We start from the raw sequence: 12,449 nt of genomic DNA on the forward strand, positions 1-12,449 counted from the left end.
GCAAGCAACAAACGAACAGGAAGTCTGTGGAAGGGTCTCCCCCAGGGGGCCACCCGCCTTTGCTCTCAAACAGCGCTTGGCAATGGACCTGGGGGCCCGGAATCAGGCAAGTGCTGCAAATGCTTCATCTACTGGGCGCCAAGGGCTCCCAATCGGCCTGCGGCCGTCACGCTCCAGCCAGACGCCCGGCCCCCGCCGGCTGACCGGTTCCTCACCAACGGTCTTCCCAACGGCCGCCCAACCGCCCCATGCCCGATGAGCCCCAGCCCGCCAGCGAGGCGCCACAAGAGCAGCAGGCTCAGGCCGCCCCCCGCTGTGCTGCAGCCCCCTGCCGGTGTCCAAGCACAAGCGGTCTGGCAGGCAGGGAGCGAGGGGCACCTCCGGGGCTCAGCCAGCTTCTGTCCGGGGCGGGGCGCTGCAGCCGCGGCGAGCTCTCCCTCTGACAGCCCGGCTAGCGGGGACCCTGTGCGGCGCCTAGCGCCCGGCTCCGAGCCCCGGCGGCCGCCGCCACCCCGACGGCAGGGAAGGGAAAGGCCACAAAGTGAGCGGGGCGGCGGCCGGACTCGCTGCAGCGCCCCGGGGCCCGGCCCGCCCGCCCAGCGGCCCCAGCCCGCTCACCCGGCACAGGCTGTCCTGGAAGAGGCGCGGGTCCAGGTTGCAGGCGATGGTGGCGGTGGGCAGGTCCTGCAGCGCCACCGCCTCCATCTCGCAGTCGATAAAGCTCCAGTCGGACTCGGCCTCCGGCGGCGCTTCCTCCCCGGGCTGCGGCTCCCGCTCGCTGCCTGCCGGGCCGGGCAAGCGGCTGCAGCCAGCGCCCCCGCTCTCCATGGGGCGGTCGCGGAGCCCCTGTCCCGGCCCAGCCGGGCGGCGCTGCTGGCTCCTCCTCGCGTAACGCCGCCCGCGGCCCCGGCGTTAACCCCTTTCCCGCCGCGCAGGCACCGCGGCCCGGGGCAGCCGGAGCCAATGAGGTGCCGCGCTGCCTCCACCTCAACAGGTGACCGACCCGCCCGCGTCAGCCCCGGCCGCCATCTTGGGTGAGGGCAGCGGCCCCGCTTCTCGCCCAGCCCAGTAACGGGCACCCCGCGTCTCCTGCTGCGCTGCACATGGAAGCTCGCTGGGGCATCAGGATCCCAGTAAGGGCCAGCGGCCCTCAGGGCAGGGGTGGGCAAACTTTTTGGCCCGAGGGCCACATCTGGGTGGGGAAATTGCATGCAGGGCCCTGAATGTAGGGCTGGGGCAGGGTGTTTGGGTGTGGGAGGGGGTACGGTGTGCAGGAAGGGGCTTGAGGTAAGGGGTTGGGGCAGAGGACGGATGTGGGGTTTATGAGGGTGCTCAGGAAAGGGGATTGGGCTGCAGCAACAGTGTGGGGTGCAGCAAGGGGTTGGGGCGGAGGAGGGATGTGGAGTGTATGAGGGAGCTTAGGGAAGGAGGTTGGGGTGCAGAAGTGGTGTGGGGTGTAGCAGGGGCTCAGGGCAGGGGGTTGGGGTACAGCAGGGGGCTTAGGGGGTTGGGGTGCAGGAGGGGTGTAGGAGGGGCTCGGGGTGCAGAGTCTGGCCCGGCTTTCCTGGAGCAGGTCCAGGGTGGCAGCAGCGTGCGGCAAGGCAGCTTCCTGCCTGCCCTGGCCCCACACTGCTCCCAGAAGCAGACGGCACCTCGTTCCTGCAGCCCCTGTGGGGGGGAGAAGTGGGCAGAGGGCTCTGGGTGCTGCCCTCACCTGTGGGTACCTCTCCTGCAGCTCCCATTGGCCGCGGTTCCCTGTTCCCAGCCAATGGGAGCTGCAGAGGGGCAGTGCCTGGAGGTGAGGGCAGCACACAGAGACCTCTGCACCCTCCCCCAGGTCCCGGAGCCAGCCTGCAGGCCATAGTTTGCCCACCCCTGCCTCAGGGGCATGATCGTGGATCCCCCTAGCCAAGGAGCCAGATCTTACCCACCCACCCCCCAAAATCACCCCCTGGACTGGTCTGCTAGCTAAGTTTATCAGTGGGAAACGGGGGAAAGACATTGCCCCTCCTGTGGGGGCATGCTCACCCTCAGCAGGCAACCCCTTCTAAGGCTTAACAGCTGTGAAATGGGCTGATTTGTAAAGGCCAGCACACCATTGTGGTGGTGCAGTCATACATTTACCTTCTCCCACAATACACAAGACAGGGCTCCGCCCCTGTAATTAATTAGGCAGCAAGTTTAGTACAAAGAAGAGGAAGTACACTTTCCACACACTGCACAAGGAACCTGTGGAACTCATTACCATGCATGCGCTGGTTGAGGCCAAAAGTACAACCAGTTTGAAAAAGAACTGGATAAGTTCATGGAACATAGGTCCAGCCTTGGCTGTTAGCCAAGATTGCCCCAAACATGGGCTGCACTACCTGAAACCTCTCCCTACAAGAAGCCGGGGCTGGAAGACAGGGGTGGATTACTCCATAAGGGCTCTTTTCTGTACACTCCCGCAGGAGCTCTGCGGTGCACAACTGTTAAAGACAGGAGAGTGGGTTAGCTAGACCATGGTCTGAAGCAGTATGGCAGCTCTTCTGTTCTTCTGTATACTGCAGCGTATCAACCTTTTCCTGTCATTGAAGTACATTTCTCCTTCTTATAGACAAACCTAATGGGGAGCGGGGGGAGGATATTAGACACCACATAAAGGACACATGTTGCACGAACAAAGGGGCCAGGTGATTTATGATCAGTTACACAAGACTTCTGACCCACATTAAGTTTAGTTGTTTTTTTTTTCTGTGCAGAACAAAGTCAAAAATAAGTCTGAAAATCAAGGCATGTAACAACATTACGTGGGCAGGTGCAACTTCTTGTGCTGGAGGAATTATACAGCTAATCTTATTCATGAACTTATATTTGTGATACCTTATTTCTAAGACAAACTCTTTGCTTGACATTTGTTTAATGATATTTTGGATTTAAATATCTGTTGTAGGGGGGAGTGTAAATATGATTTAAAGTCAGCCTTATGTTCTTTCCCTCCAACCTCAGCTATGATGTTCGTCCATCGTTATCAATGAAGACCTCAACAACTCATTCTTTCGATGACCGGGCTTTGTGCGTCCGAAGATGACTGATCAGTCCGATTCGGGCGTGGAACGTCCTGTCACACGTCGGGCAGACATGTAATGGCACTGTCGATGATGTACGAGCAGCTCTGGACTTGCGCAGCTCACGCTTTTTTTCAGCCTCAGCAATACGCCTCGCCTCAGAGGTATTACTGCCTGTGTGAATGAGGCTGTGCCATGCTGAACGGTTCAGTGCGAAGGTTTCCCATGTGGCGGTGTTGATCTCGAAGGACTTCAAAGAGGTCTTCAGCGTGTCCTTGAACCGCTTCTTTTGTCCTCCATGGGAGCGCTTTCCCTGAGTGAGTTCTCCGTAGAAAAGCTGTTTAGGAATGCGTTCATCTGACATTCTCACAACATGTCTGGCCCACCTGGTCTGGGCTCTCATCAGCAATGTGTGAACTGACGGCAGACTGGCTCTAGTAAGGACATCAGTATCGGGCACTTTGTCCTGCCATCTGATTTTTAGAAGCTTTCGCAGACAGGAAATGTGGAAGTGATTGAGTCTTCGTGCATGACTCCGATAGACAGTCCATGTATCGCAGGCGTACAGCAGAGTTGGAGGCACCACTGATCGGTAGACCCTCAGCTTTGTTGGTATGCTGATCCCTCAACATTCCCAAACATTGAAGCGCAATCGGCCAAATGCAGAGCTGGCTTTAGCAATTCTGCAGTTTACTTCATCATCGATTGACACTGCTCGGGAAAGGGTACTGCCCAGGTACGTGAAGTGGTCCACTATCTGAAGTCTCTGTCCATTTACAGTGATGGATGGTTCTGAGTACGGAGCGTGGGGAGCTGGCTGGTGCATGACCTCAGTCTTCTTGATGTTAATAGTGAGACCGAAGTTATTGCATGCAGTTGAAAACTTGTCCATACTGGCTTGCATTTCTGGCCCTGTACTAGCATTCAGAGCACAATCATCGGCAAAGAGAAAGTCTCAAAGTACAGTTTCCTTCACCTTGGTGATGGCACGTAGTCGCTTCAGATTGAGTAGTTTCCCATCAGTTCTATACTTCAGGCCTACTCCTTCAGTGCAGTGTTGAAAGGCATCAGTCAAAGTGGCAGATAATATCATGCTGAACAAAGTGGGTGCTAAAACACACCCTTGCTTGACGCAGTTGGTGACTGGGAAGGCCTTAGATGTTTCACCGTCATCCATGACACGAGCCATCATACCGTGATGAAATTGATGTACCATTCGTATAAATCTGTCTGGACAGCCAAATTTCGACATGATCCTCCACAGGCCCTGGTGACTGACAGAGTCAAATGCTTTCGTGAGGTCCACAAAAGTTGTGTAGAGTTCACGATTCTGCTCTTGACATTTCTCCTGTAGCTGACGCACAGCGAAGATCATGTCAATAGTCCCACGTCCCTAGCGGAAGCCACACTGTGATTCTGGCAGTAAGCCCTTCTCCAGGTGAGTGATCAATCGGTTCAACAGAACCCGTGCAAGAACTTTCCCCGCTGTAGAAAGCAGCGAGATTCTACGGTGATTGTCGCATACCTGGCGATTGCCCTTCCTCTTATAGAGGTGCAAGATGGACGCATCTCTAAATTCTTGTGGAATGGTTCCCTGCTTCCAGAAGGACTGAAACAGCTCAGTGAGTTTCCGTAACAGCACGGGTCCACCGACTCTGTACACCTCTGCTGGTATGGCATCTGACCCTAGGGCTTTGCCACTTGACAGCTGACTGATAGCTTTCTTCACTTTGTCCTCTTGGTGAAGCATCCATGGAGTCATTGACTGCAACCTGGGGCATCTTGTCAATGGCCTCATCATTGATGACCGAGGGGGATTGAGAATTGCTTCAAAGTGTTCAGCCCATCTCTGGAGAATCTGCATCTTCTCTGTAAGAATTCAGGAGGGGAAAGCTCCCAGAAGACTGTGGACCATAGAGTGTGTTAAGGGCTTCATAAAACTGCTTATAGTCGTTCCTGTCCGCATATGCCTGTATTTCATCTGCTTTGGCGCTCAGCCACAAGTCCCGCATTTTGCGCAATCGGTTCTGTACTGTTCTGCGAACGCTGATAAAGGCGGTCTTCTTTGCCGCCGAGGATGGATCGTTTTGATATGCACGATGATATGCAGCTATACCAAGTGAAGCAATGTAATAGCAGAGGATCTGCATCAGTATCTTTACATCTCCTTCACTTCTTTCCTGTCCCTTCCTTACAAAGTCCCAAGCATGTAAACATCAATGTCCCTAAAATGGAGCCAAACTAGAGCACTATTTATGCTCTCCTCTCTCCCCCTCATCATCTGGACTCTGCTTGGAATTCAAGTCTTTTTATCAAAATCATTTAAAAAAAATCTCAGCTATGTGTTACATATCTCTCTCCGAATACACACAGTTTTCCGTGTGCAAACATACAGCTGCTAGTTTAAGACATTCCTATTAAAGAGAAAACAGCTCCTTATAGGTAGGAGAATTCAGGTGCTTTACTGCTCCTCTGGCCTGTAGGAATGGACCTGAGTGATTAGCATCTCCCATAGATTAGCTGGCTAGTTGAGAAATGTGTTTAACCTAAGTAAACAAATAGATTTTACAGATATTTAAGTGGGATCAATTTCCAGGGGAGCTGCCAAAGACAAGGAGTTTTAAAAGCACCTCTTCACAAAATTTGCATGGGTGTCCAACTACATAGTCTGAGCAACTTACCCCCGCACAAGTTTAATGTTGTGTACAAGATAGAAGAAGTACGTTAATAAATCCATCTAATTTTCTACACCTGCATATGACAGGTAAGGGGAGAGAAGGTTTTTTTAAATAAAAATAAAAAGTGGAAGAACAGTTTAATAGTCCAAGGACATTAGACTGGTCTCTCACTTCAGGGACCCCTCTAATCCTGAATACCTGGCCATTAACTGAACATACCTACTTCCTTATAATGAATTAGATGAGATGGGGCTCTTATTTTGGCAAAGTACCTCAACTTCCTTCATAACTAGCTCCAGTAGGGAGTAGTGGCTCTTTATAGGCTTAAAGTAGGCAAAATTCCCAGAGACATGAATAAGGAGACAATTTGGTCCTATGGATCAAGGCGCCATAGTGCATCAAACATTCCATTGTGTAGAGGGTATTGGTATATACACACAAGTCAATACATCACCTGTTCCCAAACTAAACTCATATTTTATTTCAGTTCAGACTTCTGGAGTTCAGTTCTTTGATCATTCTCCTTAACTCCTGACTACAGAAACATACTTTTTTGTTAATGTACATTAAAGTCTCTAACTACCTATGTAAAATATACCACCGGGTGTCATAACCAGGCTAAAGCCTAACTTAATGTAGACTATTTTGGCGCAGTTCTTTAAAAAAAATTTTTTTAATTAATTTATTAATCATGGTATGGTGAACAGTGAAACCATAATTTAAAATATGTTGTTGCTATGGTAGGCAAATCTAGTCTTCCAAAATGCAGCATGGAGCCAGTGTTTATACCAGAGTAATGAACTTCTGAAAAACTACTATAGCATTCACATGCCACTAATGATCAGCATTGTGTAAGGTTTATGGCAAGAACAACAGCCCCACTGCTTGACTTATCTCAGCTACTGCATCCTGAGGCAGTACTGTTGGTCTTTTTCCAAAACGATCTACATGTCAATAGACTTTACAGTGGAACATAGTACTGTGTTTGAAACTGATAAGTTACTGGTTTTAAATTAATTCCAACTTCATCCTATTGCAATATATTCAGCAAGAAGGTAAAGAAGATTATAGTGAAAACAGAGTATGGTAATTTCTTGCCATTTAAAAAGGTAAATTTAGTCATACTCAGTCTTCTATCCAGGAAAAAAGCCAGTTTTTAAATCATCTTCCTCTTGGAGATAACTCACATCCTAGATACATCATATTTTTACTAGTATCCATGTGGTCATGTGCTGTACTTTCATCCAGTCTGGACATACGTTTCCACCAGTTTTCACAGACTCCAGCAAGCAGTATGTATTATCAGAATTTTTAAAAAGCCAAAGTTGATATGATTTGCTTTCAACTGCAAAATTTGTCCAACCTCTAAACAGCTAACTCCATATTTCTCTCTCTCACTTTCCCTCTTAGTTCTCCAGTAGGCCTGCATAGCTGCTCAACCAGTCAAGTCAGAGTTAGTTCTTGACAAATTGTGAAATTCATCTCAGTGCAGACAACTTGTACAAAAAATCTATGCACTACTTAAGTCCTAGGCCTTTGCACAGGGGCAATTTCACCTGCAAAGAACAGTGGAATCTGATTTGAGATTTAGCAAGGCAAGCATATTTCTTAAATCTAAAAATGCCTCTTCTGTAACTATATTAGAATTTAATTCAAATCATAATTTCCTTTTATACAAGTGAACAGGGCATTTTCCTCAATAAGAATGTTTTTTCCTTTCAGTAGTAAAGAGTGATTGAGCAGTTCAGCTTCATAATGCTTAGACTGAAATCATGTATTATCATAACATTTGTACATTTATCATACTGGGGCATGAATCCTGTCATCTTTCTTATTATGTATTATATTATAAGATACTTAGTCTTCTACTGCACTCCTCATTCTGAGTGCCCACTGTTTGGTAACTGTAACTCAAATTCCAGATTCCTACAAAGCAACCATATTATTTATTGTTTTTGTATTACAGTAGTACCTACAGGTCTAGCTGAGAACAGGGCCTCATGGTGCTAGGCATACAAATACAGGGTAAGAGATAGGTCTGTGGGGCAGAAACATACAGTCTCTCTCTCTCTCTCTATATATATATATATAAAAGACAAAAAGGAAGCATTATCCCTGTTTTACAAATAGGGCTCTGAGGCAGAGATTAAGTGACTTGCCCCTACATCATATTGAACGTCTGCAGCAAAATTGAAAATTGAACCCAAATCACCTGAATCCCAGTCCCATGCCTTTAATCACAAGACCATTCTTCCTCTTTATTGTTAAATATGCAACGAACACCAGCCTATGGGTGGGCTGAGAGAATCTGGTAAAACCCAGAGGGGAAAATAGAGAGACCCCTGAGCCACAAAGTTCAGATCTGGGGTTTTGTGCATCTCTAGAAGAAGATACATCTAAGAGAAAATAAGATGATCAATGGTACAGGTTCCTTTAGGGTGAGAAGCAAACTTTCTATCATAAAATATGTCACATTCAATAACAAGTGACTTACAATTTTTTTCTGTTTTAAGTACAGTATGGATAGCAAACACCACCACCTAGTGGCTGATGAAAAAAAGAAATGGAAATCTTTTGTAAGGTTTGTTTTTATTCCAAATGACATCACACAAGTTCTTGCCTCTCAAATGCAGATTGACTGGCTATGTTAACATGTGCAAAAACAAACAAACCTAATATACCTATGCTTCTTACTTCTCATTAAGTGTATTCAGTGAATTTTTTGTGAAATCAGATCATGGGACCCAGTGAATGTACGCAGGTAAATGGTACGGTGTAACATGTTATCTATGTGTATTGAGTCTGTCGTTATTCCTCTTTTAATGTCATCCAGATTTTAAACTTAGAGTAAACCAGCACACTATCCCTTTTCTGCAACTAATCAGTTCATTTACTTTGGGATTCAAATGTCATCCAACCAAATCACCAAATTCATACCTCAGTCATCAGATTATTGTTCAGCTAACTATATGCCACATGTAGAATGCAGAAGAGTTGAGGATTTGCAGTGTTTTGTTATATCAAAAGGTCTAATGCCAATTCCCATTTGTCCCCCTGATGTCAGCTTTCTGTGACAGTGATTTAGACCCCCATCTGCCTTCTCATGGTTGATTCTGCCTCACTGGGGTTCAGAGCCAGATTAAGGCACAGACAGCTCTAATGGACGCCATTGTGCCCCCATAGAACAAGAATTTTCTACATATGGGCCCAACTCTCTCCTCTCCTGGCAGCGCCTATATAGGTGTAGGTGCTTCAGTGATGTGAGCATCTCCAGGCTTTTGTAAGATCTCTGTGGGGTTGGAAGAGTTACCATTGGGTGGGCAAAGCATGGGAAAAGAGAGGTACCTGGTATGAGGAAGTTAGGGAATGGGCAGGGCCCAGCACCTTCATAACTGGACAGCCATGACAATACAGCACACAATCCATAATCAATAGACTTTCTTTCCTCTTACACTTAGCACTTACAAGGACCTATTCCTGCCCCCAAGTCAGGAACAACTTTGGGTACCTGGTAGGCTCCCAACTCCACATGGAACGGGTGGCTTTTCTTTCTTCTTCTTCATCTGAGGGAAATGTGGGAATTGCTGAATTTTTTTTTCAAAGGGACTAGTAATATTAGGTATAGTGGAAGTCATCTGTATGGGGGTGTGACGGGTTGGATCACAGAAACCCCCTTGGGAGCTGCCACCAGATGTGCAAAGACTACCCCTGCTTCTGTTTTCCCTGCCAGCTCAGGACTCCTGCACCCTGTCTTGCTGAGCCAGACACTCCCGTCTGGCTCCAGACACAGACCCAGGGTCTGAATCACTTGTCCCAAAGCTGCAAGTTTACCTGAAAACAGCTCGCAGTAGCGCGCTTGTCTTTAGCACTCAGATGCCCAACTCCCAATGGGGTCTAAACCCAGATAAATTCGTTTTACCCTGCATAAAGCTTATGCAGGGCAAACTCATAGATTGTTCGCCCTCTATAACACTGATAGAGAGATATGCACAGTTGTTTGCTCCCCCAGGTATTAATACATACTCTGAGTAAATTACTAAATAAAAAGTGATTTTATTAAATACAGACAGTAGGATTTAAGTGGTTCAAAGTAGTAACAGACAGAACAAAGTAAGTTACCAAGCAAAATAAAATAAAATGCGCAAATCTATGCCTAATCAAACTAAATACAGATAATCTCACCCTCAGAGATGTTTCAGTAAGCTTTTCTCAGACTGGACACCTTCCAGGCCTGGGCACAATTCTTTTCCCTGGTACAGCTCTTGTTGCAGCTCAGGTGGTAGCTAGGGGATTCTTCATGATGGCTTCTCTCCCTCTCTGTTCTCTTCCCCCCCTTTATATATCTTTTGCATAAGGCGGGAACTCTTTGTCTCTCTGGGTTTCCACCCCCCCTCACTGGAAAAGCACCAGGTTAAAGATGGATTCCAGTTCAGGTGACATGATCACATGTCACTGCAAGACTTCATTACTTACTTGCCAGCACACACATATACAGGAAGACTCACAGGTAAATACAGCCATCTGCAGACAATGGGAGTCATCAAGATTCCAAACCATCATTAATGGTCCACACTTTACACAATTACAATAGGCCCTCAGAGTTACATTTTATATTTCTAGTTTTAGATACAAGAGTGGTACATTTATACAAATCAGATGATCACACTCAGTAGATTATAAGCTTTGTAATGATACCTTACAAGAGACCTTTAGCATGAGGCATATCCCAGTTACTTACATTCACTTATTACCGTATTTTCTCTAAAACTATCTCAGTTACATTATATTGACTTATCAAGTTTTTATAAAACCATATAGACTGCACAACGTCACAGGGGACAAGGCAGAAATATACAAATTCAATGAAGTAATAGGTAGCAAGCCCAGAGTCCCTTTATCAAGGCTGGGAAGAAGTAGAACACATGAAGGGAGCACAGGTGGTTAAGGAGTCTTCAAAAAGAGAAATTAAAATACAAAGTTTAAGTAACTGATTCAGAACCATCAAGTTGTATTGCTAGCCTATGTAACTGATCACGTTACTGTTATCCTCATCCTCAGTTCCCTCCTATTGTTTGTTATGCACACTTGTTGCAACTTGTCTTTAATTAGATTGGATGCTGATCTGGGCATGGAATGTGTCTTCCTGTATTAGTCTGTATTGTGAATAGCACCATGAAGCCACCAATGTCACTGGCAGCTTTGTATCCCATACCAGATTTAGTAGCGACATGTCAATACCTCTTCATTACAGGAACATACCAGGTTAACATGTATGCCTTACTGACTTTCAAAATATGCTATTGGCAAGTTACTTTCTAAATCAGGAAAAGAAAGGCAAAGCTGATATGGAAGTAAACAAGCCACTGACTTCAGGGGCAATCAATAAGATGATCTCTGGTTACTGATTTAATTTATAGCACATCTTTACAAAATGTTATTGAGCAAATAAATTGAATCGGTAAACACCTTTGAAAAGGCATAATAAAATAAGACTATAATAGCAAAGACCAGGTTAAAAGCTGTTAAAAGAAAGGCTAAAGTTGGGTTCTCATCTGCCTGATCCTGTGGGGAAAAATAGGTGGCATCATGCTACATAGTAACCTGCCACTGGTTTGGACATTAATGATAAATAGAGGATTAGATCTCAAACAATGAGTGTTACCCTAGTCTGGGAGTGTCATACCTGTCTCTGACAGACAACTAAAGGGTCTGCCTTTTTCTTACACTTCAGCTTCATTTGTGTAACTTGTTATGCCAATAAAGTCTCATTGAATTGAATTTAAAAAAATAATAAAATGAAACCTAACAAGAGTCAGCTGTATGGATTTCATGGGAATTCTACATCGATGTCAGATGAGCAGAATCATGGATGTTTTAAAATTAAGATTTTAAAGTTATTTCTATGATTTTAGCAATAAGCGTATCAAATAGCATTCACCTAAGTAGAACTTTCACAATCCATGCTAACTTTCAACAACTTTAACACATTTATATTGAGAATTACAAGTGATCTATTCAACTTTTTAATTATTTTTATGTATGATATTCAGTAATTCATTTCTTAGTTACCATAAACTCATAAGACCAATATTTAATATACATCTCATTGCATGTGCACCTTATTTCTATATAACCCATGTAATTCAAGTATTTAGAAACTTACTAACTCTCCAATCTGCTCATGTAATTTTTTTTGTAATATTTTATACTTGATGTTATAGCACAACTTTAAATTAAAAAGCATGATTTTTTCATACTGGTGGTGAGACTGAGGTGTGAGCATTTCATCAGAAGCCAAATTAAATTGAAAGGGATAGAGAGCAACCCAATTCTGCAAGGGATAAAAGCTTGTAAGAGCTAAGCTAAAATTTAGAACATAAATCTTAGCTTTGGAGGTAACCATAACAAACAACGGTATAAATGAACAGTGATGGGGATGCTGAGCAGTAGAAATTTTAAGCAATTGTTGCAAGAAACGGAGGCAGCAGTAAGATGAGAAACTGGAACTAGAGTAAGCCAGAATTTTATTAATATAAGTCAATAGGACTAATGTGACAAGGGAGAGTCAGAAAAAGCATCAGCATTATTGGGTGGGGAAGTATCTTGTCTTTTTAAAAATCAACCTCCAGTTGTTTCCAAGTTTAGTATTAGAGTATTAGAATATTTGAATACATCTAGTTAGGGTGTTAGGGCAAACATGTATGGTTGTAAGTGTCAGCTAATT

General features: G+C 45.5%; 1 protein-coding gene across 2 annotated transcripts in view; it reads right to left on the reverse strand.

Annotated features, from left to right (window-relative positions):
* RCAN1 (regulator of calcineurin 1) overlaps positions 1–888 on the reverse strand; it is a 77,017-nt gene extending 76,129 nt beyond the window's left edge. Inside the window, exon 1 of one of the 2 annotated variants that reach the window (XM_054048707.1) lies at positions 619–888. In XM_054048707.1, the coding sequence (XP_053904682.1) occupies positions 619–828 (210 nt within the window). In that variant the 5' untranslated portion in view covers positions 829–888. The remainder of the gene's footprint in view (positions 1–618) is intronic. The other variant, XM_054048717.1, reaches the window with a different exon arrangement.
* Between the last annotated feature and the right edge of the window lie 11,561 nt (positions 889–12,449).

This window comes from Malaclemys terrapin, chromosome 1 (assembly GCF_027887155.1).
Source record: "Malaclemys terrapin pileata isolate rMalTer1 chromosome 1, rMalTer1.hap1, whole genome shotgun sequence".
Lineage (NCBI taxonomy): Eukaryota > Metazoa > Chordata > Testudines > Emydidae > Malaclemys > Malaclemys terrapin.